Source organism: Phascolarctos cinereus, unplaced genomic scaffold, assembly GCF_003287225.1.
Source record: "Phascolarctos cinereus isolate Bilbo 61053 unplaced genomic scaffold, phaCin_HiC Scaffold_4;HRSCAF=312, whole genome shotgun sequence".
In the NCBI taxonomy this organism is placed as follows: Eukaryota; Metazoa; Chordata; class Mammalia; order Diprotodontia; family Phascolarctidae; genus Phascolarctos; species Phascolarctos cinereus.
This window is the reverse complement of record NW_027555847.1, coordinates 87,226,365-87,253,595: the sequence shown is the minus strand read 5'-3', so window position 1 is coordinate 87,253,595 and position 27,231 is coordinate 87,226,365. Positions and strand designations below refer to the sequence as shown.

The 27,231-nt window shown below is 49.9% G+C and overlaps 3 protein-coding genes across 7 annotated transcripts in view; 1 reads left to right on the top strand and 2 right to left on the bottom strand.

Moving 5' to 3' along the window:
- RNF123 (ring finger protein 123) overlaps window positions 1-24,304 on the top strand; it is a 139,694-nt gene extending 115,390 nt beyond the window's left edge. For 2 of the 4 annotated variants that reach the window (XR_013485868.1, XR_013485867.1), the window contains exons 36-40: window positions 21,233-21,375; window positions 21,929-22,023; window positions 22,282-22,367; window positions 22,465-22,617; window positions 23,444-24,304. Coding sequence is in view for 1 of the 4 variants with exons in the window: in XM_078152375.1 (XP_078008501.1) it covers window positions 21,233-21,375; window positions 21,929-22,023; window positions 22,282-22,367; window positions 22,465-22,567 (427 nt within the window). In the remaining 3 variants the exon portion in view is untranslated. Of the gene's footprint in view, window positions 1-21,232; window positions 21,376-21,928; window positions 22,024-22,281; window positions 22,368-22,464; window positions 22,870-22,892; window positions 23,094-23,443 lie in introns of those variants that run through there. The other 2 variants (XR_013485869.1, XM_078152375.1) reach the window with 2 other exon arrangements.
- AMIGO3 (adhesion molecule with Ig like domain 3) lies at window positions 14,259-19,822 on the bottom strand. Its single transcript, XM_020999164.2, has one exon. It carries the CDS (start codon window positions 17,210-17,212, stop codon window positions 15,698-15,700), a length of 1,515 nt encoding a protein of 504 aa, XP_020854823.1. The 5' UTR covers window positions 17,213-19,822; the 3' UTR covers window positions 14,259-15,697.
- On the bottom strand, window positions 23,032-27,231 carry GMPPB (GDP-mannose pyrophosphorylase B). Of its 2 annotated transcripts, none has more exons than XM_078152377.1 (10): window positions 27,107-27,231; window positions 26,819-26,967; window positions 26,119-26,199; window positions 25,685-25,733; window positions 25,424-25,563; window positions 24,770-24,928; window positions 24,584-24,662; window positions 24,363-24,490; window positions 23,485-23,667; window positions 23,032-23,347 (listed from the first exon to the last, which is right to left on the bottom strand). In XM_078152377.1, the coding sequence occupies exons 2-10, from the start codon at window positions 26,948-26,950 to the stop codon at window positions 23,216-23,218; spliced, it is 1,083 nt and encodes a 360-aa protein (XP_078008503.1). In that variant the 5' UTR covers window positions 26,951-26,967; window positions 27,107-27,231; the 3' UTR covers window positions 23,032-23,215. The 2 variants fall into 2 exon arrangements, with proteins under 2 accessions (XP_078008503.1, XP_020854824.1); XM_020999165.2 differs by having other exon boundaries at window positions 25,424-25,566; window positions 27,107-27,230.

Genomic DNA, 27,231 nt, shown 5'->3' with positions numbered 1-27,231 from the left:
AATGGGCTCTTCCTCTCTGCCTCTCAGAATCTTTGTCTTCAAGGACCTAGTTCAGATATTGCCTGCTCCCCAAAACCTTCCGTGACTCTCCCAATTGTTAATGCTTTCTCCCTTCTCAAAGTACCTTGAATTTATTTGCTTGTGTTTGCTATATCCCTCTGATAAAAGAATTTAAGTTTCTTGATTTCATGGGTTGTTTTGTTTTTGGATTTGTATCCCTAAGGACTGGTGCTGTACTGCAGCAAGATCACAGATCAGAAATCTAAATGTAAAGCTGAAGGAGTCCTCAGAGGCTAGCTGAGGAAACTGAGGCCTAGAGAGTGTCCTGCCCAAATTCATGTGGATGTTAAGGGTTCGAGGCCAGATTTGAGTGCAGTGCTTCTTACGACAGAGCCAGTGCTCTGTCCACCATATCACAGTGCCTTCCGGCAGGGGCTTAACAAATACTGTTGAACTGACTGTAGAGTATGTGACATGTGGCAATATAAGACAAGGGTGAGAAAGTAGCATAGAGTCAGATTTTGGAGACCTTGGAATGCCAGGATCAGGAGGTTATGCTCTATTCCATATGCAGTGGGGTGCCATTAGAGAAGGTTTTCTTTTTTAAATTAGAAAAGTAACTGATCAGAGTGGTGCATTTAAAAGCTTACTAAGGGAACATGTGAAGGATTGATTGAAGAAGAGATTGAGTGGCAGTTAGAAGTAATTCAGGCAAAGGTGATAAGTGTGAGCTAGAATAGTGAAAGGAGCAGGGCAGATATGGGAGCTACTGAGGGATAGGAACAGTTGGCAAGATATGACAGTGATATTGATGGAACATACCCAGAAATAGAGAAGTTGGGCTTTACAAAGCATGTGGAAATTTGTCTGGCTGCTCAAGGGGACTGAGACAGCTATTTGTCTACCTGCTAAAAACAATATCAGAGGTCTGTCATCTTCCTGGGGCATGTATCCAAAACATAACAGAACCTCTTAAAGTCTCATCAAAACATATAACTGCTGCCCATTTTTGGTGATTCATGTGGGTACAAATGATACTGCCAGAAGGAACCTACAAAGTATTGCCAAAGATTTTGAATTCTTGAGCAAGAAATTAAATACCACAGGGGCACATGTGTTTTCTTCACTGTTGCCTTTGGAAGACATGGAATATAAAAGAGAAAAACTGGTTTGGGCAGGGAATAGCTGGCCAAGAAGGTGGTATCTGATAATGTGATTTGGTCTTCTGGATGGACCACAGTTTAAAACATAGGGATGACAGACTCCTTACCAGGGATGGAGTGTACCTAACAGTGATAAGAATGTGTTTGTCAGGTGTCTTGGAAATCTGATCAAAAGGGCTTTAAACTAGAAATCATGAGTCAATAAGGGTTTGAAGTAGGATGGTGGCAGTAGCAGTAGAGTGTGGCCTCTCTCTATCCACCTAGCTAGATCCCAGAGTGAGCAGCTACCGTGAGGAAGAAGAAAAGCAGTCAGTGCACCCAGAGTTTCCCACAGGACAACATTTAAGAAGGTAGCCAGGAGCAAAACCCACAGCTTCAAATATCTGTACACAAATGCCCAAAATATAGGCAGTAGGCAGGAGGAACTAGAGCTCCTAATGCAGGAAGGCAGTTTGACCTTCCATGGATCATTGAGATGTGGTGGAATGAAACTTAGGACTGGCACGGGCTCAGGATGGCTGGGTATACTTTAGTCAGAAGAAGCAGGACGGGGGAAGGTATATCAAGAAAATATACCCATGTGAATGAGGGGTATGGGGGAAGGTTAAGAATAGTGGAGAGCATTTAGGAGAAGAGCAGTGGAAGATGGGTGAAGCAATTTTGTCCTCAGTGTACCAGACCATTTGGACAGAAAGAAGAAATAGATGAGGGGTTTGAGAAACAGATCATGAGCCTGGCAAAGAAGCAGCCTTAGGAGACTTCAGTTATCCAGACATCTCTTGGTCTTTTTCTCTGCCAAAAGCAGATACTTTCCTTAATGATTAATTTTATCCTTCAAAATGTGTAGAAACTGTACTGGACCAGATTATCACTTTCTTGACAACAGGCAGGAACTGGGGTGGAAATGATGGGGAGCTTTATGGGGGAAAGTGGAGCGAGCAGTCTCTCCTTCCTAGAGTTTGCGGTAGTGAAGGAGAAGAAGGCTGGGCGTGGTCTGATATGAATTGTGGATTTGGGGAAAGCGGATTTTAGAGGGTTTATAAGAAGGCTCAGTAGGATCTCAGACTAAAAAATTCTATGGGGGAAGTCAAGCCTGAAGAGATGGGAAACTGTCAGGAAGGAACTTCGGAATTCTGAGAAGGAAATTGTCCCTGAAGAGAGAGTTGTTTGTGGAAAGCCATGTAAATATACAGAGAGTTCATTTATCTTGTTTAGATATAAAATCAAACTGAAACAAATAGGACATGTACAGAAAATAGAAGCAAAAGCGGGTAACTAGATGAATGGGACAGTGTTGTAGAATCCTATGAAACAGGCTCCAGTGCCAGCTCTGAGGCTGCTGAGGGAAGCGTGGCCCAGCAAAACTCTGCCTTTTAGCTTTTGAGGGGTAATGAAAAGGACGGCAGAAGAGATGGCCTAGGATCCCTGCTCAGGGTAGATGGGATGGTGACAGCCAAAGGCCCAGAGAATTCAGTGCTGCTCACTTCTTATCACACTGCTGTCTTTCCTGCCAAGGAGAATTATTCTTTGTATTGGAAATGACAAAATACCTCAGATAGGTAAGAAGATATTAAAAGACCACCTGGCTGCCCTTAATGAAATTCAAGTCACCTGGCCCAGATGGACAGTATCCTCAGGTACACAAAGAAGTAACAGATGTGGCTTCCAAGCTGTTGTCATTGATCTGTGAAAGAAAACACAAGAGTTCGGCAGGACTGAAGAACAAATGTCTCAATTTTCAAAGAAGGGATGAGAATAGGATCTGAAAAATATATAGGCCAGTGAACTTTTATTCCTGGGAAACTTCAAGAATGGTTCAATAATAGCACATAACAAATGCTATATAAATGTGATAATGATGATGATAGAGATGATGGAGTTAATAAAACTGTAGCAAAGGAAGCAGGGCTTACAGAGTTAGCATGGCATCAGGAAGCATTTATCATGCCAGATTAACCTTATTTCCTTTTATGGCTGGGCTATTCAATTGGTAAATCAGGGGAATGCCGTCAGTAGAGTTTACCTCTCTTTTAACAAAGGACTTGGTCATGTATCTCCCAGTATTTTTGTGGAAAATATGGAACTATGTGGACTAGAAAGCAATACAATTAAATACATGTAGAACTGTTTGAATAACTAAGACTTACTGTCAACTTAGCAGGAATACTCCAGTGAGGACCACAGTCACAGGGATTTGTGCTAGACCTTCAGCTGTAAACATTTTTATTAGTGGCTTGGATAAAGGCTTAAATGACATACTTTTCAGATTTGCAAGATAATACAAAGATGAGAGAGAGAGAGAGAGAGAGAGAGAGAGAGAGAGAGAGAGAGAGAGAGCCTAACATACTGGATGACAGAGTCACAATCCAAAAAGATGTTAACGGGCTAGAGCCTTGGACTAAATCTGATAAAATTCAGCAGGGATAAATGTAAAGTCTTATGTTTAGGTTAAAAAAAATCATCTTCAAAAATACAGAGAGTTGGGGGAAGTATGGTTAGTTTTCTGGGAAAAAAACCCGACAAAAACAACAACAACATGGGTTTAGGAAAGAAAGAGGGAAGCAGGCATTTGTGAAATGCCTCCTACGTGCCAGGCAGTGTGCCAAGTGCTTTGCAAATATTATCTCATTTGATCCTCACAGCAGCCCAGGAGATAGGTGCTATTATGATCCCCATTTTACAGATGAGGAAACTGAGGCAGATAGAAGGGAAGTTACCTTGCCCAGGGTCACACTGCCAAGTAAGTATCTGAGACTGGATTTGAAGTCAGGTATTCTTGACTCCAAGCCCAGGCAGCTCCAAATCCAGTGACCTCCCAGTTAGGTCAGCACTATGATGGAATAGCTAGAAAGCCTGGTGCCATCTTGGGCTTCATTAAGGGAAGCAGGTGAAGGAGGTGGTCGTCCATGTCTACTCTGCCCTGCTCAGACCTCATATGGAGTCTTCTGTTCGGTTCTGGGTGCCATGGCTCCAACATTAGAGCTGTCCAAAAGTGGAATCAGTAAATGAGGCTCTCCCTCTTCTTGGAAGAATTTAGTGGAGGCTAGATGACCATTTGGGCATGTCAGGAATTCTTTTCCAACATGGGTTGGACAAGATGGCTACAGAGTTCCCTTCCAATGCTATTATTCTGTGATTCATATGAAAGTAGTGATTAGGGCAATGGGACATCCTTTTTTAAAAAAAAAATTTATATTAGTATTTTATTTTTCCCCAATTACATATAAGAACAATTTTTAACATTCATTTTAAAAACTTTGAGTTCCAAATTCTCTCACTTCCTCCCTTCCCTCCCCCACATTGAGAAGGCAAGTAATTCAGTATAGGTTATATATGTATAGTCAGGCAAAACATATTTCCATATTAATTGTGTTGTGAAAGAAAATAGACCAGAAAAAAAAATCTCAAGAAAAATAAAGTCAAAAAAGCATGCTTCAATCTGTATTCAGACATCTTCAGCTCTTCCTCTGGGATAGATAGCATTTTTCATCATGAATCCTTCAGAGTTGTCTTGGATCATTGTTTTGCTGAGAATAGCTAAGTCATTCACAGCTGATCATCTTACAGTGTTGCCATTACTTTTTACACAGTACATTTTACTTTGCATCAGCTCATATAAGTCTTTCCAGGTTTTTCTGAGAGCATCCTGCCCATTATTTCTTATAGCACAATAGTATCCCATCTTAATCACATACCACAGTTTTTTTCAGCCATTCCCCAATTGATGGGCATCCTCAATGGGACATGCTTAAAGTCTTGGTCTGTGACTACAGGAAATTGGGTCTCCCTTTCATTCCAGCCCTTTGGCTGAATTCACTGGACCCAGTGAATGAGATATGCCATCTGTGGTGTCTTGATTTAGCCACTGGGGCCAGAGGAATGTACTGACCCATAGGGATTCCTCCAGCCCCCAGGCAGCCCTACCCAGAGCTCCTGTGTTCCTGTTTCAAAGGAGCAATACTCCAGACAGTCTGGCTGCAGAATACTAAGTGCTCTCTTTCCTTTGTATTTGCCCCTTGAGGCAAGCAGAAGCACATAATTCTTCTCCTTGAACCTGTGGAAATCTGGGGACTCCAAATGGAAGGGAGGAGTTGAAGGAATAGTTTTTAGCATCAAGGGGGTGGTTGGGGCTAGTGTCTGTCCTTCTGGGACTGGGACTAACTGTGGTAGGGGACCTGAGTCATGTCTTGGTTGCCTCCCCACCCCATCCACCCTGAGTGTCACCCCCAACTCCTTTCTGGGCAACAAGACATCAAAAGAAGGAAGGCAGCCTCCCCTAGAATGGCCCCTGCACGCCAGTGCCTCCCACTCACAGATCAGATCGACATCAGCCTCCAAGTTGGCTTATCATCAGTGGCCTCATTAAGCAGCTGTTTGATTTCCCCCTAGTACTCTAGAGCCAGGTTTCCCACAAGGCTCCAGTCTAGCATGACTGTGCTCTTGGCTTTTAGAGAGGCAGCCATGATGGTACAGTGGATAGGCTGTGGGCTTGGAGACAGGAGGACCTGAGTTCAAACTCAGACACTAACTTTATGACCCTGGGCAAGTCTCTTAACCTCTGTTACTTCAGTTTCTTCAACTGTAGAATGGAGATAATAACAGCACCTACCTTTCAGGGTTGTTATGAGGACCAGATGAGATAATATTTGTAAGGTATTTGGCATAGTCTCCGGCATGTAGTAGGTGCTATGTAAATGCTTATTCCTTTCCCTCTTATATAGGCTCAGAAAGGCTCAAGGACTTGCCCAGGCCATGTAGTGTTGATTAGGACCCAGAATCAGTTGCTAGGAAGTTTTTTCCCCTTGGGCATCATTTGGTGGCATCATTCACTATGAGCCTGAAGAAGAGAATGCCAAGTTGTTGGAGCTGGGGTGACATGGGCATTCCTCTCCTGACCAGGATCTGTACACAAGACCTGGGGACTTAGAAAGGGTCCTTTTTTGCAGCTCTGTCCAGGGCTCTGACATGTGCAGCTTATGATATCATAGAAAGAAGACTGACCTTGGGATATGGTGGCCAATGGATCTCAGTTTGAGTTCCAACTCCAATTGAAATACCTTGGGCTGTCATTTCATTCCTTAGCCTCAGTTTCCTATTTGTAAAATGGGGACAATAATAGTGTACTTCATGGAGATGTGAGGAAAGCAGTTTGTAAACCTTAAAACACTATAGAAATGGGAGTTAATACTGGTAATTTTCTGGGAAGGGTCCTTCCAGAAGCCTGATCTACAAGGCTTCTGGCTAAAGGGCTGCCTAGGCTATGGAGTTATGGGCCTTGGGTGGTTATTTCCCTACCTCTGGTCTTGTTTTGGTGTCTGAAGCCCCTTTATCAAGGCTTTGGCCAGGATAAAGTTGGGGGGATCAGGGGTAGGAGGAGAAGGAAGGGGACCTGAGTGGTAGCTACTGAAAGGTCAGAAGAGGATGCTTTAGCCATGTTGTATATGGAAAGAGCTCTGAATTTGAGTCTTCGCTTTGTCGCCTATCAGTTTTATGGCCTTGAGGAATTCGTTTTTCCTCGGTGGGCCTCACTTTCCTCTTCTATAAAATGAGCAGGTTGGATTAAAAAGACCTCAGAGGTTCGTTTCACCTGGATGGGCTACTGGGGCCATATTTTCTAGTGTAGACAAATGGAGTGCTTTGTAAATCTTAATGTGCCATAGAAATGGGAGCCATTATTACTGTCTATGTGGCTGTCCTTCCATCCATCCCCCTCCTCACCAAAATCCTGGAGTTTTTCCTTCTGTCCCAGAGCCTTTCTCTCTGTCTGCTCAGAACAGACCCACAGTTCACCTCCCATTCTTGGGAAGCTTTCCCAGTGTTTGTTTGCAACTCTCCGTGGGCAACACTGAGTGACCACGGGCACTTGTTGGGCAGTTCTGGTTTTGGCCTGGATTGGGCTCTGTGAACCAGAGTGGCCCCTCGTTTGCATGTAGTACATGGGATGTTGTTGGATACAAAGAAACCAGCCAGTGTGCAGGGACTCATGCCTCCCTGCCCCAAACCAGCCCATCTCTGGCCCACTAATGACCCATGGTGAACAGCGGATGCTGGGCCAAACAGCACGGAGACCTAGCCGGGCCTAGACGTGAGGATCCAGAACACTAGAGTTTCACACCCTGCTTCACACATTTTCTAGCTTTTTGACCCTGGGAAAGTCACTTAATCAGTCTTTAGCCTTAGTCTTCTCATTTGTAACATGAGGATAACACCCACTTCATAAAGCTTTTGTGAGGATTAAATGAGATCACATATGGGAATGGCTTTGCAAACCTTGAAGTGCTATGTAAATCTTAGCTGTTATTTATTTATTTGTTTGTTGATTAATTATTAGGCAGGAGCCCTCATTTTGGAGTCAAAAGACTTCTAACTCTTTCATGTAGCTAACTGTGTGCCATTGGCCATTAGGACATTTCCACCTTTTGGGACTCGCTTTTCCCATGTGTAAGATGAAGGGGTTGGAGTAGATGGTGCCTAAGACTCATCCCAGCCCTGAATTCTGAGATTCCTGTGACTGCCACAGCCTTGGCATCCTCTCCCTTCACAAGACAAGTGCCACTTGAGTTGCTGTCCCAGGGTCACAGCTGGCATTCGCCAGCGTCAGTCCAGAGATGAGCAGGTCGGCCTCCTGGGTGGGCCTCGGGCTTCTGGCTTACTTGTTGTTCCAGCTGTGCCTTTATTCTGTGTTGCTGACAATCCAGGGACTCCCCAAGCTGCGGAGGAGGCTGCGCGCCCATGTACATGTGCATGTGTGTGCATATGTGCACACCCGTGGCGGGGAGGTGTCAGAGTGTTTTTCATCTGCTCAGGGCATTGGATTTGGAGTCCGAACACTGGCACAGGCTTGCTCTGTGACCTTGGGCGAGGCCGTGGGCCTGTTTTCTCATCTGTAACTTGAGAGGGGCAGATTAGGTTATCCCGAAGGTCCTTCCTGGCTCTCCTTCCCATGGTACCATTGTTGTTATTTGTCCTTTGTTCTTGAAAAGGACCATGACATCAGGGAGGTGATGCCATACCACACAAATGAATTGGCTTTAAGTGAGGGAGGGCTGTGCAAGGTTACCAGCCTCACTTTCCTCTCCAGAACCATCTGGGTCCAGTGGCAAGACCTAGATCTGGATGACTGGAGATGGCCTGGATGCAGTACCTTTTTAAGCTATGGTCTTTACCAGGTCTTAGTTGGATGGAGGTAATGCCCATTCAGTGATTAAGGCTAAGTAAGAAATATTCCCATGGTCCCATATCTCAGTGGCATAGGTGTGCTTTCCCTTTCTTCTGAGAGAGCCTGGATGGCTTCCCAGACTGTGGTTTTGTTGTAGAGGGGGCATTCATGTGTTTGTGTATTCTTTCACTCATTCACTCAACAAACGTTTGTGGATGCCTGTTTTATTCTAGGGCCAGTGATCAGGTCCTTACAAACAGATATCTAGACCTCAGGCCACGACATTTTGAGGGGATGTGTGACCTTCAGTGGATCTGAATGCAGAGGTGTTAGTGACTCCCATCGAAGAGGGTCAGGGGAGAGGGGAGGCTTCATGGCAGAAGCACTGACAAACACAAAGTGTAGATAGAGATGCCCTTGGAAGGCAGCAGGAGGTGGAGGCAGGGACAGCTGCCAGGGCCAAGCAAGTCCTTCTGACTGAAAGACTAGTGACTGGATGTCTTCTCTCCAGGGGGCAATAGCTGCCATGCCTTCGCAGGGGCTGATTCAGGCCGGTCTGACCTCTTTGAGGGAGAAGAGTGCCTTGTACAGTGGTCATTAGACACCATCCAAGTTATAGGAAGCGGGACAGGACTCACACTTAATCCCAAATATTACTTTATAGTGTAAAAAGCCCAGAACTGGGAATTGAGAGTTGCCTTTGAGTCCCAATTCTGCTACATGTGAGCTATGTGACTTGAGCCTTAGTTTCCTCCTCTGTAGAATGGTCCCTAGACTCTTCAAGGCCCCCAAATTTCTTAACTTGAGTTTCTTTCCTTTTCCCTTAGTTCCCAACAATTTTCTGAAAGGACTTTAAGGGGAAAGAACATGATAAAATAGAGCCAAAGACTTTAGTTTCAGAAGCCTGAGAATCTTCTCCCAAGTGTCCCTAATCTGTTCCTAACTGCCAGGACAACTGGGCTGAGTGCTCCGCCTTTGCCCATCTAAGTCATTTCTGAGCCTGGCCTTGCCATGCAGCTGATGGTCTCCTAGAGATGGTCTTCTCATGGCCTCCAGCCTTTCCTGGAGCCTGTGCTCCTGCTCCCTAGGGTACTTGCCCTTCCTTCCAGGGGTCAGCTTTCAGTCCGTTTGCACACCTTGAAAATGATACCCCAAAGAACCAATTAAGCTTGCCCATAACCAGTTGCTGTTTGTTCTCAGATACTAATTACTCACAAATTGGCTCCTGACCTTCAAGGAAGTGTCCATGAAAGCCCACCTCACCAATATCACTAGTAACATGCACTTTTCACCAACTATAAGAGGAGGGGAATCCTGTCTTAGCCCTCACCAGCACTACTATGTATCCTCTTAGCTCTGCTCTTGGCACTCAGGCTGTTGCCTGGGGCACTCAGACCTTGGATCTGGGCAGCCGCAGGGTTGTCTATCAGTGCTGCAGAGAACCTGCTGCATCCCTGAGGGACCCTCATTAAATTTTCAGAGCCCTGCCTGTCAGCAAACAGGCCAGGGCGAGGGCCAGAAAGGCCACTCTATTCTGCTGCAGAGACCTAGGGAACCTTGAAGGCACGAGAGCTGGCATTGACCCTGTGTCCTTTAGCAGTGTGGTTTGAAGTATCATCCCGGGGCTCAGCAATGTCTGACCTGTTGGTCCCCAGCCCAGCCCAAGGCAGGGTGAAACTGCTATTATGTTTCTTTCTTTAAATCCCCCATTTAGAACGACTTAATTACTAGGAACCCGTGGTACTCCATGTATATTGTCTGATCACAACCATTGGGAAGCATAGACAAGGCTTTAATAGAACTGAAGAACTGAAGCACAGAGAGGTTATATGACAACTGCCTCAGGTCACTAAGATATTAAGCTGGAAGCTTCCTCTTTTGGCTCTCAGTCCAGTATACTCCCACCAGGATGCTTGGTTGTGACCATATTTCGTTGGGTGGTTTTTAAATTATTAATAATGCTTGGTATTTGTGTAACACCTGACATTTAAAAGCTTCAAGTGGGAGGCAATATGTTCCCCTGGCAAGAGCAGGGGCCTGGAAAACTCACTTCCTGTCTCCTGAATCCTACAGGCAAGAGGGAGTCCAGGCTCCTTTTTCTAAGAGAAGGGAAGTATTGGAGAAGTGGGGACTCTTCTGGTGCCTGGAAGTCTACCAGATGTCAATGAGAAAGCCCATTCTTTCACATGTACTAAAGGCCTTGTTTGGTCATTTCAGTTGTGTCTGACTCTTGGTGACCCCATTTGGGATTTTCTTGGCAAAGATACTGGAGTGGTTTGCCATCTCCTTCTCCAGTACTAAATACCTACCTCCCCTTAAACTAAGAGTAGATAACAGTTTTCTCACCTCTTGAAATCCAACTTTGCTGTCTCCTCTACTGGTCACAAAACACGTTCCTGTGACCTTGCCAGCCTTCAGTTGTCTATGTCAGTGGAAGGCACTTTGGAATAGTGGGGAACTTCTGGGCTTGGAGCCACAAGACTTGGGTTCAAATTATGGCTAGGCAGTACAGTGGTTAGAGTGTAGAGTCAAGAAGACTCATCTTCATGAGTTCAAATCTGGCCTTAGATACTTCCAAACTGTGTGACCCTGGGCAAATCACTTAATCCTGTTTGCCTCAGTTTCCTCATCTGAAAATGAGCTAGAGAAGGAAATGGCAAACCACTCCAATACCTTTGCCAAGAAAACCCCAAATGGGGTCATGAAGAGTCGGACACGACTCAAAAAATGACTGAAAACCATTATAATGTTGGACAAGTCATTTGGCCTCCTAGAGCAGGTCCCTTTCTGCTTTAAATACTGTGTTCTTATGAATTGGCAGAGATGACCTGAAAACTCCATCTTTCACTTTGTAATATATTCTGTGTTTTTGTGTTTCCGTCATGTTTTCCCTTCTTTATCCTACCTAACTTAAGCTGTGGGTCTGATGGATGGGTCAGCTCTTCCTTAGTCTAGACAGTTGATAGAGAGAAAGTAGACAGGCATGGCACCAGTCAGACTCTGGGTTTTTCCTTTTTAAAATGTTTCCTATCTTTGTTCCTAAAATCTCCCTTAGCCCTGAACAATCTTCCTACCAGACTCCCCTAACTGGGCCCTGGCTTTTGGTGGTGAGCACCATGTCTTCTGTCTGAACCCCAAGAGTCAAGTTTAATCCCTTAGAGAATCTGTAGTAATCCCATGGACTTACCTACCCCCTTCTTATCTCCCAAAGTTCCCACTGTCTCACAAGGGAATAGTCTCCCTCACTTCAGAGAGAGCAAAACTGATGTCCAGAGGAGGTAAATAACTTGCCTCGGGTCTTACAATGGGCAACCTGGAGCTCTGCCTGCTGGCCACCCTTGGTTCTCTTTCTTCATTCACCATCAGGAGGGAGGGTGGTCACAATGCCTGCTGAAGGGTTTCTGTGGCCCTGTCTGGCACCCTCCCTCTGAGCCAGATCTGCTACTCAGGAGCCCTCCCTGAGTGTCTTCTGCTCTCTGGGGTTGCAGCCTTCTCCCCACCCTGCCCCGCCCCTGAGTCTTAGGAGAGACACAGAAGAGCTGCTGACTGAGGAGGTGACACTGAGACTGCTCCAGCTGGGAGCTGCAGCTCACATGGAGGTGGTTTAACATAGCTAGGGGAGGGAGGGGAAATTCTGAGACAGAATTCCCTAGAGGGATTTCTTCACCATGTGTGTCAGGAGCCAATTCCAGGGGCTTTCTGACCTTATCTGAGAGGAGGCCAGTAAGGTGGAAGACAGTGGTGTCCTTCCCTCTTGTCTGGATGGGAAATCACTAGAGCTGGACAGAAGTGCCTTGATGAGGTGGGGTGTGGCAGGGGAGGATAAGTTCTCTGGGAGATGTGTTCTGGAGGCGAGAGCCCTGCCTCTGGAGGCCTGAGACCTGAGTTCCAGGCCTAGCACTGTTCTTACCATCTGTGTGACTTTGAGCAAGTCGTTTCCCTTTCCTGTGCCTAATTTTCTGTATCAATAACATCCTTTGATCAGGTGACATTTAAAGTCCCTTGCAGCATTAAATCCCATGGCCCTTTTTTTAATAATAATCTGGAATATACACAGATATGCACACATACACACACACATATAAATATAATGCATATATACGTATGTATGTATAAATGTATCATCATTACTCCAGTTGTGTCCTCTGACTAGGTGGGCCTAGATCTGGGGTAAGGGAGGTGGAGGAGGAGGAGGCATTAAAGGGGGAGCTTATCACAGGCTGCAGTAGATGTAGGAACAGAGGCAGGCTGTCCCTTGGGCCACACTAACCGATCCTTTCTGTGGCCAGACTGTAGACGTGGTAAGAACAGAAGGCTGTGCTCTGTAAACTCATCCATCTCTAGGCATCTGTGTGTTGTTTTCCATTCCCTGACTTTTCCACTCAGATTTTCTTGAATAACTTTATTGTGCTAAAGGGCAGCAAGGTGGTGCAGTAGATGGAGCATGGGGCCTGGAGTCAGAAACACCCGAGTTCAAGTCTGGCCTAGCCGTGTGACCCTGGGCAAGTTACTTAACCCTGCTGTCCTCAGTTTCCTCATCTATAAAATGAGCTAGAGAAGAAAATGGCAAACCACTGCAGTATCTTTGCCAAGAAAACCCCAGTGGGGTCACAGGGAGTTGGGCATGACTGAAAATGATGGAACAACAACAGCAAATTGTGCTAAAATCACCTGATCATCAGATTTAGAGCTGGAAGAGCCCTTTGAGAGCGTGGAGGCCAACCACTTATTGTAGAGATGGCCTGAAGCCCAGCCAGGGGAAAGGATCTGCTCATGGTCACATAGATAATGAAATAGGAGAGCTAGTATTGGAACCCAGATTTGCAGACTCCAGATCCCTTGGGGAAGAGGGATTTTGTTCCACCTCAGTCATGCTCAGAGGCATCGGAGGCCAAGAGGTTGACCCATCTCCCTTACCAGAGCAGGGGAGTAACAGTGAAAGACAGGAAAACTCAAACTAGGGAAATGTGTAATTATAAGATTATTGTGCTCAGAACAGGAATAACCTTCAAGTCCAACCCCCACTCCCCACCACACCATGCCCCCCCTTTTATTTTTTTTTTTTTTACAAATGCTAAAACCAGCCAAGAAAGGGGATGTGAGTTGTTCCAGGTCATGCGGGTGACCACAAAAAGGCCCAACCTTCAGCAGTGGACATAATATCTCGTGGCTAGCCCCAAGAAAGCAGATTTTTAAGTCCTTAGAAAATCTGTAACAATCTCATGGAGTTACCTGGCCCCTTCCCACCTCCCAGGACTCCTGCTGAGCTTCTCATGTTTTATTCTGAGGAACAAGGGATTAGCTCCTCACATTACAAATGGAAAAATTAAGGTCCAGAGAAAATAAATTACTTGCCCAGGGCTGTTCAGTGGGTTTGCCTAGGATAATAAAAGTGGCATATTCCAGAACCAGGAGGAGAAAGAGTGCAGCTGCTTCTGCCTCTGAACCTGTCCTAGCTATGCTCAAGGCAGGGATTTGACTAGTTGGTGTCATACACGAACTTTTCAGGGACTGTGACTGAACCCCAGGGACGAGGAGGAAGGAAATGGCTCTCACCAGAACACAGACTATAGCTTTCCCTTTGATATTTGGACTCAAGTATAAATTGCTTTTCTACAAGAATGTTTCAGAACGAGTCAAATCAGTATTAGGGGGAGCTCTCTAGGTGAGGAGTGATTAGAATGCTCCAAAGTAGCAAGGTAGGGGCCTTTGGCTGAGGCTCTGGGGACGGCACAGAAGCCAGCACCTCAATCTAGATTTACTGTCTCAGACAGGGGATACTTGGGCTTGAACCAGGTAAATACAGGCAGGAGGAAAGGGGGCCCTCAACTAGCCCCTCAAAGATGATGGGAGGAAAGATGTTCAGACTAGAAATTTAGAAAAATAAGCCTTTTTAATTCCAGTTGACTTTGTGGCGAATGAAGAGGCTGAATGGGTAACTGTCCTTGGAGCCTTTATTAAATAATTGCAGAACTACCAAGGACTGCTGCATAGAGACGTGGAGCAGGGCGATAATGGGAGTGTTAGCTCAGGCAGGGATTCTCAACCAGCTGCCAGGATCTTCAGCAACATCAACCACATTTCCTTTTCTTGGGGAGTGTTGTTCTCAGAGGACCATACCAAATTCTGAGGAGGGGAGGGGCTCATCCACTTCCCTGTCAGTGTGAACCCTCTTCCTCTGCAGCTTCAGGAGGAGTCCTGAGGGGAGCAGAGGGAAGTCTAATGCCAAATCAGCTTTGAGGAAGACCTCAAGGAATCCAACCATGCCCCTACTTGGATCAGTCTAGAGGCTGATTCTTTCCTAGTAGATAAATTCCTGGGCAGTCAGGGCCCAGAAATGTTCACATTGCTTCCCTTGTTCATGAAAGCTATTAATATTCCTTCTGAGAGGCCCTTCCTCTCCTGTGCCCCGTTGTCTCTTGCAGTGTGAGCTAGCCTAGGTGTTAATGCTGCGAAAGGCAGAAAGACTGTTCTTAAGAGGAGAACATTCCCCTCCTGGAGGGGAGGTGAATGGTGCTGAAGCTTCCAGGAGGCCTGAGTCTGTGAGAGATGCTCTCTCCCTGGGTCGGAGGCTCAGACTGAGTCTGTGTAGACTGGAGCTCCAGCCTCTCCTGTGCTGGAGGGATTTCTTTTTAGCCAGGAAGGTTTGTTTGCTTGTTTGTTTTGTAGATGCAGGGGATGGACTGACCTCAGGAGCCTGAAGGCATCCTGGCAGCTGAGGAACTGCTTAAATTCAGCTCCAGCCCCCAGAGTTTGGGGGCAGGGACTGTTCTGTGTGTTGGACAGAAGACTCTTGGAAGCCCAACCTAGGGCTCATGCTGGGGGGCAGGTGATGTGTAAAACCACCCCCAGCAGAGTTCCAGCTGCAGAGAAGCTTGGCCCTCAAACAGCCCAAAAGGCCCACGGGACAATTCGTCCCTATGCCGATCCAGACCGTATATGACCACGCGCCTAGGAAAAGCAAGTCGTTTTATCTTCTGGCTTTTTCCCTGAAGTCTGCCAGTACACCCAGTGCACCCTCCCCACTGTGAGGGGTGCCCCTGCTTTGGCAGAGAGAGGACCGTGGGCCACGTTACATTCTTTCCCCTGCCCTCCCTCCCTTTGGGCTGGTCCTGATGAGAAATTAAGTCCATTGTCAGCTGCTACTAATGGCCTTGTTTCTGGCAAGTCTGAGTTGTGTTTAATGGATAGGAAGGGATGGGATGCAGGCAAGGCTGACAGATGGAGCAGCAGAGGTATTGATCTAAAGAGGAAAACCCGGCACTATGGACATATGTGGTACTCCTCTACCCCACAAGGCCAGACTTGGCCCATCCATCCGGAGGACCGTGGCTGCCACGGGCCTCCCCCAACACCCATGTCTGCCCTGTCACCACTATGACATGATGGGTGTGTCAGAGAACATGGAGCTGAAGGATTCCGAGTCCGATTTGACCTGCAGGATTTTAGGATTCCTAAGGTCAAAGTCCTCACTGACGGCCAACTTAACCCTGCCATTCTGGCCTTCTTTGACTGGCTCCAGGAAGACGACATGTTTGTGGGTGCTGGCTTTGCGGCCAGGCCCGTCGGCAGCAGGTGGGGTGGAGCTAAGGATGGAGGACTGGGCACTGCACTCCTGCGGTGGAACAAGGGGCCCAGGACGGCAGCAACGGCAACAGCAGGAGCAGGGCGTGAAGAGATAGAGCAAGACCAGGATCAGGCTGACCGCACAGCCCAGCAGCGTCGTGAGGCCCGTGTTGAAGGACTCGGGCGCGTGCGGGAGAGAGTGCACGGTGACGTTGTATTCGTGCGTCTGGTTGTGGTGAAGGCGGCTGCCGGCCGCCAGGCACACGAAGACACCAGCGTGGCTGGGCTGGGCCTCTTTGATGGACAGGCTGCCGTTCCTCATCACCCGGATGCTATTGTCTTTGTTGCCTGGGAACATGAGGAGCTCATTGCTTGGGGAGACCCATGCGTAGCGGGCAGCTGGGGCACTGGCATCGCAGTGGATGAGCAGCGGCTGGCCCACTTGCACCTCCAGGTGGACGTCTGACTGCTCCAGGCTAGGGGCTGGTGAGGAGCAGTTCTCAAAGACCTTGCTGTGGGTAAAAAATCGCACTCGAGAGGAGGGCACATCGAAAGCGATGCAGACGTGTTCCTCGAGGTAGTCACAAACAGAACTGAAGCCGCGCTGTCTCCAGCGGAGAAGCATGTGATAGAGGTTACAGCCACAGCGGATAGGATTGTTGTGCAGGTAAAGGCCGTTCTTGATGAAGGCAGGAAGGGCGACCACTTCACTCACAGGGATGCTGGCCAGCCGGTTGGTGGAGAGGTCCAGGACCCGGAGCTGCCCGGGGCTGAGTCCATGCAGGTCGTGGAAGGAGAATGTGGTGAGGCGGTTGCAGCTCAAGTACAGCCGGCTGAGTCTGCCCAGCCCCCGGAAGGCGCTGTGCTCCACAAAGCCAATGTGGTTGTTGTAGAGCAGCAGCTCCTCCAGCCCCGTGAGCCCCTCAAAGTCATGGTGGCCCACAACGTGGAGGCCATTGGAAGACAGGTCCAGACGGCGGAGTCCACTAGCATTGTGGAAAGTGCCCCGGCTCAGACTCCTCAGTTGGTTGTGGGACAGTCGAAGGATGTGCAGGCGGGGCAAGGCAGCCAGCCAACCAGGGTGGAGGTGGGGGAGGACGTTATAGCTGAGGTCCAGCACGGTGGTCATGACAGGTAGAGGCACAGGCACAACGTGGAGATTTCGGTTGGAACAGCTCAGCAGGTCTGAGGCACAGATGCACACCTTTGGGCAGCGGTGGAGGACGTGGGACACGTTGTCCTGGGAACCATGGGTGCCTGCCTCAAGCTGGGGCAGCTTCCCCAGCCACAGCCACAGCATACAGACCAATAGCAGAGGTGCCATGGTGGGGTGGGGGTGGGGGGCAGTTAACCCTCAGACAGCAGATCCCACCCCCACCCCAGTAGTTGTCCGAAGGGGTTCCTGGCAGCCTTCGAAGTGGGAAGGGAAACAAGTCCTCTAGGCACAGGCTTCCACAAGTTGGGAACAAAATTCCGTTTCAGGTAGGAAGGGACTAGCAAGCTAGATGTACTTATGAGACCCAGAAAACCCAGGAGAAGGGCGATCGCTTTGGGCAAAACCAGGCATCAGAGGGACATCAGCTGCTCCCTCATCTGAGTGCACCCAGCACTGGACAGTGCCATCCCATCCCCAGCCAGGAGGTGCTGAGCTCAGCCTTCACACAAGGGAATGGCCCCCACCCTGTTCCCCAGCATCATGCCAGCCTGACCGTCTGGTCCAGCCAGCCCCTTGGCCTCACCTCCTGGCCAGCCGCCCCCTCTCCAGGTAGGACCAGCCCCAGCTGGTGGGTGCAGGCTGTGATCCTTGCTCACACGCTCGGACTTAGTTCTCAGCCGTCTTAGTTGCTGCTCCTTGCTCTCTCTGGCTGTCTCTGGCTTGCTCAGTCTGTTGGTATTTACACTGGTGGCCCAGCTGGGAGCTGGGTAGGGTGAGGGGGTGGGGCTACCAGGCCTCCGATTGGTCCTTGGGAGGGGAGGGGAGGGGAAGGAAGAGGAGGAGGAGGAGGATGCCCAGAGAATTAATGAATGGCTTGCAATTTCCGGCTGACCGCCAGAGGACAGCATGCGCCCACATGGCTCCCTGGGACTGAGCCCGCCATCCTCCTTTCCTAGGACAGTGTGTTTTGTCTTTGACTGCTTTTTGTGGAAGAGAGATGGTAGAGGGGAAAGAAGGAAAGGGTCAAAGTGCACATAGAATATTGTGTCCATTTCTGGGCACCACACTGGCGGAGTGTGTCTGGAGAGCAGCCGGGATGGTGATAATTATGAGCATTTCCATCATATTTAATTAGGGTTTAGAAATTGCTTTATGTACATGATTTCATTCGATCTGCCACAAAACAGTCCCTGGTGGTGGGAGTATTACTGTCTGTATTTTAGGGAAATGAGGGAGGGGAGTGAACCTCAGAGGGGCAAATGACTTGCTCAAGCCAGATGACCAGTCAGTTGTGGACCGGAGGTCTTCCACCAGGTCTTCTAATTCCAAATCCACCATATTTTCCACCAGCCCAGGCTGTCAGTCCTAGGGCTTGGAGGCAGCCTAGAGAAGATTCAAGCATTTGAAGGAGGAGGGGCTGTTGTCATATACAAGAGACTTGTTCTGCACAGCCCCAGAGGACAGAGCTAGGCCCCAGGTGAGGGAGTGGGAGGAAAGAGGAGGAAGAACTTACTGACTGAGCTGCCTGAAGATACTGGAGTGCCCGAGGTGGTCTGCCTTGTTCAGTAGCGCTCCTGCCCCCTCAGTGTCCTTGTCCAGGAGGCTGTGAAAGGCATTCTTGCCTTGGAGAGGTTGGATGTCACTCTCATCCTAGAGAAGCGTGTGATGTGAACACCTCACCCTTGCCTTCTCTGGGGTTCAAAAAGGACTGTGATGCCCCCATTCCCTTTTACTCTCTCCCTGCTCGGATGGATGTGAGGTCACCCCTTCCCTAAGAAAAGGATTGGGGGTAGTGTAAGGATAGGATGCCTGGGGTCATTTCTGAGGAATCTCATAGCCAGGGCTGCTTCAGAATTCCCTCAGAATTGTTTTATCAGTACCCTCCACGTCCAGCTGCTCACTTCTAGCAGGTAGGAATCAAAGACATTCTAGAGGTCACAGCTTATTGCTGGTGACTTTGCCGTATTGATTTGTCTTCTCCTTCCCCCCTTTCCCCACACACTGCTGCCAAGGGCAGCAACCCAGGTACCACTGGCCCTTGAGCTTCCAGAGACATTGAATGCCAGGCCAACTCTTTCAGGACTCCATGTGCCTAGAGCCATCAGTCTCCCTTCAGGCCTGCTCTCTCCCTTTTCTCCACCTCTCCTCTCAAACATGGCTTCATTCCATCTGTAATTCAGTGTGGCAATGAGGGTAGCGGAGGCATTCACTATATGGACTGAGGTAGGTATACATCCTAGGAACTTCTCTGGGGAGGTCAGGAAGGATATTTGGTGGTTGCCTTGTTTGGATTCAGAGGGTATGTCCTGCTGACCCACAGGTCCCCCCATTCAGCTCTTTGTCCACTGAATCCTGAAGAAGTTGTTAGCCCAGATTGGAAGGGTTCAGGGTCTGTTTGGGGGTGGGGTCTCATTTAGCCCCGAGGTAGAGAATGGAGGTTAGGCTGGGAAAGAGGAACCCTTGGAGTTAGGACCCCAGGGTCCAACATCTTGGTGCTATGGGAGCAGCTGTTCAGAATTAGAAAGGACCTCTTGGGTAATACAGGTACAATCTATACCTGAGCAGAAATCCCCTTTACAGTAATATCCCTGAGAAGTTAATAATCCTACTTCTGTGTAAAGTAGTGAAGCAGTAAAAAGTGGTAAAGTAGTAAACATCTTGGGAAGTTTTTCTTTATGTCAAGACAAAATCTGCCTCTCTCTGATCCACTGCTCCTGGGTCTGCCCACAGGAGCCAAGCAGGCCTCTAAACCTTCTCTCTGACAGCATTTCACATACTTGATGGCACCTAGGTCTTTCTTTCTCTCCTTTCCCTCTTTCCCTCCCCACCCCCAAGTCTTCTCCTTTCCAGGTCCCCTCACTATCCTGGTTGTGTTCTTCCAGGTATATTTCAGCTTGTAAATATCCTTCCTATAATGTAACTTCCAGAATTGGAAATAATATTCCATATTGGGTCTGCCCAGGGCAGACCTGTACACCTCTATATTGTTTTTATCCTTTGAAAGATGTCTGAAAAAAAATTTTTTAGCTAAAAAAAAAAAAAGTCTGTCCCTGACACTACCCCCTGCCCCCTTACTAGTCAATCAGTAAACATTTATTAAGTGCCCACTATGTGCCAGGCATGTGCTAAGTGTTAGGGATAAAAGAAGCAAAGACAGCCAGCCCCCTGCCCTCAAGGAGCTCACAGTCTACCTCCCAGCTAGCCTGAGGAAGTACTGGGCACCAAAGGCCTGTTTTCCTTCTGTCTGTGTCTGTTTTGCATGGAATGGGTTTCTGGGTCCAGATATGGAAGAGGGAAGGTATGTTCTTTCCCTATTACAAGCTTTCCCAGAGGAAGGAAGGAAGGACTTGAGCCTTCAAGGGGGATTACGTGACATATGGGCGTACGTCAGGAAAGCAGTGTGACTTGAGTGGGAAGGAGAGAGTGAGACAGAGGGATGGACCACAGAAGGCTGAAGGTGGGTCTGAGAGGGAAGCTGAAGCTGCCATGTGCCCTAGCAGCCAAGCTTAGAGCTGTCCTGGGGACTCCCAGAAACTGAAAGGCAAAAACAAGTCCCAGGCTCTTTAATCCCTGGAAAGGAACCATGAGTTGGGCAGATAGGCCAGACTAGCACGGCCTCCCAAGCAGCTAGACTGGTGTAGAAAGAACACTGGATTTGGGGTCACAGGGCCCAAGGTCCAGTGCTGGTACTTGGTGTGACCCTGGGCAAGTCCTTTCCTGTCTCTGGGTCTGGCTTTCTAAGATTTAAAATGTGGTGGTTGGATCAGATGATGTCTAAAGTCCCTTCCAACTCCCAATCCTCGGATCAGTAGTGCTTCTGTGTTAGAGAGGGAGGGAGGGAGGGAGGAAAAGGCAACCTCAGCTCCATAGGTAGGTAGTGCTGGGAGCTGTCTGCTGCTTGGTGCTGAACCACATTCAGGTGCTCCTGGGCTTGGTTTTTCCTCTGGCTTCACCAAAGGAAGAGATTGATGGAAGTGCTCTTTCTTTGCCTTTGTCCCATGGGGGTGGCTCATCCCTGGTCTCCAGGGATGGATGGCTACACTGTGGGAGGGAATGGCTGCCATTCATTCTTCCCAGGGGCAGCCACCCATTCATCTCAACAACTGCAGTGAAAGGATAGTGATCTCTTAGGATTTGGGGTGTCTGCATCACGAGTGGGCTCTGACCACATGTCTCTCCTCCCACCAGGGCCACACGAGCCACCGAAGTGCTCTTAGCAGACCCATGCTTCCAGCTCCGCTCCATCCAGTACCTCCTGGGCCAGCCAGAACCCGTGGCCCCTGGGGCCACACCACCCCCTCCCGAGAGGAAGCACTTCTCCCTGCAGAGCTGTGAGTACAAGACTCAAGACAGATTTCCTCTTGCAAGGCCGAGTGGCACGGAATAAAAAGCCCTGGCGTGGAGTCAGGAGGCCTGGGTCAGAATCCAACTCCAACATGAGGATGGGCTTGGGCAAATGGGTTCACATTTCCGAACCTCAATGTCTTAAACTGTCAAAAAGGGCTAATAACCCTTCCTTCATCTGCCTCAGATAGGGTTATTTTAAGGGCTGTAGAAATGATGGTCTGGACATCCCAGGACTTGGGAGGCTGTTCAGTTCTCCTGCCTTTTCCCAGAGGCCATTATTCAGCTATCTAATCACTGTGCCTAGGAGAAAATAGGTAAGGAGTTCAGCTCCGCCAACGACCCTGCTCCCACGTTCTGGGCACTGGCCAGAATTGAAGAGCTAAGCTCTCTCTGGGTAACAGGAGGGGCACCAACATGCCAAAAGCAGGGCCCCAAAAGAACAGCCAGGGAGGTAAGGACACCCCTCCCAAAGTTAAGACGCCACCAGGGCTACAGCAGGGGTACAGACAGGACAAGATTTACCTTCACTCTCCCCAGACACTGATTACATCAGCCGGGAGGAATTAGCTAAAGTGGATCAGATGTTGGGCCATCTGAGTGAGGAGTCCAAGCAGGCAGCCGCCTCTACCCTGGTGAGTGTGTGCACACAATCCCTGTGCCCCTAAGCCATCTGTGTGCATGTCTGTATACTGTTTTACATGAGAGTATGGGTGTGTGCATGCACATATGCCTGGGTTTCTGTGCAAATAAGACATCTGCTTATATGTATGTATGGAGATCTTTGCTTTGGAGGTCCCTGCAGAGCAAAAATCATTTTCCCCATGAGAAATATGTTGGGAAGAATCATGTATGCACAAAGGCCCCCGACTCCCCTTTCTCTCCCCACCCAGCCCACCAGTGAAGAGGACCTGTGCCCCATCTGTTATGCCCACCCCATCTCTGCTGTGTTCCAGCCCTGTGGCCACAAGTCTTGCAAGTGAGTACCTGGCCTGAGGGAGGGCTGGGCTGCAAGGGACTATTAGGAAGACTCTGAAATTTGGTTCTCTGCCCATCCATCCACTTCCCCATCACAGAGCCTGCATCAACCAGCATCTGATGAACAACAAAGACTGTTTCTTCTGCAAAGCAACAATCACTGGGGTGGATGACTACGAGAAGCCAGCTTCCTCATCTTAGGCCCCCTATCTCAGGGTGGGGGCCCTCAACCTGCTCCTTGGGCTCCAGGGGTAAGGCTAGGGGGAGGATGGGCACACTCATCCCTGTTTAGAAGCCCCCCCTTTCTGGACAGCTCCTTCACCAGCCTGGGCCTGCCCTGAGGAAATCAGAGGGAGGGAGATGAGAGGCTGCTTGGTAGCAGCAGTTCTTCCCTGCTTTTTCCAATGCAGAGAGGACAGGGGTTCCCTTCCCTGCACTGGCTTTTATAAAGGGGTGGGGAGTGCACAGTTACAGGTGTGAGTATTAAATTATTATTCCATACAGCCCCACCCTGCCTTTTTTCTAGGTGTGGGACAAGAGCCTGGTCCTGTTTCCCCATTTGTCAACTAAGGGGGAGGTACTAGATCAAGTTCCAAGAAAAGTCGGGGGGAGGCTGGCTGCAGAGACAGCCAAACCCCTGCTCTACAATGCACTCACAGCCATGCTTAAACAATATAACGCCAGCTTTGTTTAAACTCTTACATTATAAAGAGAGCTATTTACAGGGGCCTTCTCCTTCCCTTTGTGGTGAGGGGTTGGGGAGAGGGCTTCAGCTCCCTCCCCTTGGAGGCACGGAGATGCCTGAGCCTTGCCCAGGGCAGCAGGGGCTGCTGTGCTCTGCGCCTTAGTTCACATGATGATTCGCGGCTCAGGCACTGATTCGCCAATGGACTTGTGGGGCAGTACACTGGCCCCATTGAGGTAGAGCTCATCGCCCACAATGACATCCTCTCCCAGCACTGTCACGTTCTCCATGCGCACCTGGGGGCAGGTAGGGGAAGAGGCAGGATTCAGGCAGGAAGAAGTTCCCCCCCACCCCCAACCCTCTCTCCAACCAGCTGCCTGTCCCCTCCCCAGGTCCTGCTGTTCACCCATTCCCTATCACATCCCTTGCTCACCCACTGGCCCACACGGGAGCTCCAGCCCACAATGCAGGAATCGAGCCATGAGTGAGAACGGATATGGGCGCCTCGCAGCACTGTGCATCGCTTGATACACACGCCATCCTCTACCACCACACCAGGGCCCAGGCTGACGTTGGGCCCGATGCTACAGTTCTGGCCGATCCTAGCGCTTGGATCCTGGGGGGAGGAGAAGCATGCACAGGGCTGATTTAAAGGTTCAAGGGCTCCTCCCTGCAAGGTTACCTCCCTGGAGTCTGAAAAACCTACTATTAGGAATTAATTCAACAAACATTTATTAAATGCCTACTGTGCTCCGCTTTTGGGATACAGTGATGAAAAATTGAAGGTCCCTGCCCTCGAGCAGCTTGTACAATCTACTGGGCACCAGGATGGCCTGGGTGAATGTCCAGAGGTAGGAAATGAGGAGGGGGACAGCTAGGAGTCTTGTCTGGCTGGAAAACAAAATGCATGAAGTGAAAGCCACATACACTAAAACCAGTGTGGCAGGCTGCAGCTACACTGTGGGAGCCTTGAATGCCAAGCTAATGAATTTGTACTTAGCCACTGAAAGTCGGTCAGACCTGCGCATAAGCCATGCAATAGGTTCATACAATAGAGTGGAGAATGGAGAGGCAAGAGGAAGGGAAACCAACTGGGACACAGATCATCCCAGTAGTGGAGGTGATGAGGCCCTGGACCACAGGGGTAGTAGTATAGAAGCAGCAAGGAGCAAAGATTGTGGAGGCAGAATCATCAGAATGCCCAGGAGTTCAATAATAAAATACATTAAGCCTTACTGATCATTTATACCTAAGGGAGAATGAGTGTGTCAGAGTCCTTTAAGCGTCTTAAGAAATGGGCCTGGCACTCACCACCAGCACGTTGCCCACAATGCCCGGGCCAGAGTAGAGCCGCTCAGGCTGCGTCTGCCTAAGTGACTGCAGGAAGAGGCACATCCCAGTCAGGAAGTCCTTGGGCTGCCCGATGTCCATCCAGAAGCCTAAGGGTGCAGGCACAGGGAGCCTGACTGGCCAGTCCCACCCAGGCCTGCCAGCCCTGTTCCCACCCTCCGTGAGCCAGCTCTCCCATTTACCTGCAAGTTCCATGGCATACAGCTGCCCTTCCTTGGCCATCACAGGGAAGATTTCCTTCTCGATAGATGTGGGCTGTAACTGTGGGGGTGGAGAGATGCTCAGTGGCTGCTGATACTGACTCCAGGCGCTCTCTTCCCCTCTGGCCTGGCATCTACTGCTCCCACCATCCTCCCACCCAGGCCCACCTGGATTCGCTGTAACACACTGGGACTAAAGATGTACATGCCGGCATTGATCTTATTGGACACAAAGACCTGGGGCTTCTCCACAAATCGATGGATGCGGCCTGTGACTGTGTCGCTCACCACCACCCCGTACTTGGAGGGCTCCTCCACTTTGGTCACCTAAATTGGCAAAGGAAGAGGGATGACACTAACTCGGCAGGCTCTCCGAGTCTCCCACACCCGAGTCCTTAAAGTCACCTCCCTGGAGCCAGGGCCCTTCAAGTGGAGATGAGACCAGGAAGCAGATGCTTTCTATCCAGCAAACACACTAAGGACATGTATGTGGGAGGCTAGGTGAGGGATGTGGGAGGATGGAAGGAAATTCATCAGGGACCGGAGAAGCTTAGAAGCCTCCCAGGCCCTAGAGCCAGAAGGGATCTGTCCTAGGGACTGGCTGATCCAACCCTTGGGTTGTTAGAGAAGGAAAATGACTCGGCCACCATTACAAAGTAGCAGAACCAGGCCCTCTGACTATGGCGTCGGTCTTGACACTAGGCTGGGCTCGGTGGGGCTGAAGCAGACTAGCTGGCACGGTCAAAGGTCAGGAGGTTGGGTTCACATCACCACCCGCTCCTTACCATGGAGGGGAGTTGGGGGGGGCAGGGGATGTCTCACCACGATGGTCCCCTCCTGCCCATGATGCTGATGGAACTTCGCCATCGCAGCAAAGGGGAAGTCACAGATGATGTCACTGTTGAGAACGAAGAAGGGATCCGAATTCTCTGTGAGCAGCTCCCTGGCGAGTGCCAGGGGCCCTGCTGCAGGGACACAGGGCACCAGACACTCAGGGCTGGCCTCAGCCCGGGTTCCGTGCCCCTCACCCCCCAGCTCCTTCCCGCAGAGCCTGCCTCTACCCCAGGTCTGTCTTCCACTGACCTGTTCCCAGAGGCTCCTGTTCATGGGACAAGGAGATTCGAATCCCTAGCTGAAAAGTCAGAGCAGACTCGGTCAGGGGGGCCAGTCGGGGGTAATTTCTCCTGTCTTCAATGCCCCATCCGGCCCTTCCTCCAGCCACTCTGGGGCTCAGGTGTGGGGCATTTCCACCCCCTTCAAATCAAATTGTATTTGTAAAAACACTTATCTCAGTGCCTGGCACACAGTAGGTTCTCTGATGCTTATTCAGTCCCTCCCTGCACCCCCTCCCCTCCTCAGAGGGATACTGTCTCACAAATACTTCCCAGACCTGGGTCCTAGGTAGCTAGAAAAAACTAAGGGGCTTTTACAGTGAGGGAGCCCTCCACTAGGGCTGCCACTCCAGCTCATGCCTGCCTGGCACTGCTGAGGACCCAGGCTCACCTCGCCCTCCTCACCCTTAGTTCCTGTTCCTTCATTTCTTTCTCCAACATCTCAGACATGTAGCTCACAGCCAGGATCACATGATTCACTCCTGCCTGTAGAAGAAAGCATGGATGTGGCCCCTCCCCTCTCCTGGGAGTCGGTTACTGGGCAGTCATCCCATTCCCACCCCCACCCCACCCATCCTGAGGCTGGGCTGAACCTTCAGCTCAAGCCCTTACCTCTTCCTGAGCCCCCCTTTTAGTATAATAACAGCTGATAAGTCTATATAAAATTTGTGCTCCTCTATCCCAAGTCTTCACTTCTTTCTGGGGCCCCCTTTGAGCACAAGGTCACCTGGTAAGTCCAACTCAAGCCCTCACCTCTTTCTGAGCGCCTCTTTCAGTATAATAACAGCTGATAAGTATATACAAAACTTGTGCCAAACCTCTAGCTCCAGCCCTCACCTCTCTCTCTGCCCCGCCTTTGAGCACAAGGACCCTGGTAAGTCCAACTCCAGCCCTCACCTCTCTCTGGGGCCCCCCCTTTGAGCACAAGGACCCTGGTAAGTCCAACTCCAGCCCTCACCTCTCTCTGGGGCCCCCCCTTTGAGCACAAGGACCCTGGTAAGTCCAGCTCCAGCCCTCACCTCTCTCTGGGGACCCCTGGTAAGTTTATGAAGCTGGGGAGTTCGGCTGGACGTGTCACTGTCACGCCCGCGGGCCGCGGCCTCACCTTCTTCACCAGCGCCTCCACCTGGTGCAGCAGGATGGGTTTGTTGCAGAAGTCCACCAGCGGCTTGGGCGTGCTCAGGGTCAGGGGCCGCAGCCTCGTGCCGTAGCCGCCCACCAGGATCAGCGCCTTCATCGCACCCACGCAGGGCCCTGGGGGAGGAGGAGAGGGGGAGACCGGCGCTCAGCGGGCGCCGCCCCGGCCCCGGCGCCGTCCCTAGACCCTGCTCCCGGAGCCGGCTCGGCCGGGGCTCCCCTCCCCCCTCGCGGGACCCGGGCTCCCCCTCCTCACCGGCCGCGGATCCGGCTCCGGCTCGGGCTTCGCGTCCAGCTCCAGCTCCGGCCCCGCCTACATCCGCCCCCTCCGGTCAGAGGCCTCCCCCCGGCCCGTGACAGGCCGCAGGCGGCCGCGCAGCG

Excerpts from the sequence above, each read along its gene's own strand:
- AMIGO3 (XM_020999164.2), bottom strand. The coding sequence starts at position 17,212 with ATGGCACCTCTGCTATTGGTCTGTATGCTGTGGCTGTGGCTGGGGAAG.
- GMPPB (XM_020999165.2), bottom strand. The coding sequence starts at position 26,950 with ATGAAGGCGCTGATCCTGGTGGGCGGCTACGGCACGAGGCTGCGGCCC. Across the intron at positions 26,200-26,818 it reads TGGAGGCGCTGGTGAAGAAG|GCAGGAGTGAATCATGTGAT; the intron begins GTGAGGCCGCGG and ends TTTCTTCTACAG. Across the intron at positions 24,663-24,769 it reads GTGTGTTACAGCGAATCCAG|TTACAGCCCACATCTATCGA; the intron begins GTGGGCCTGGGT and ends CCACCCCCACAG.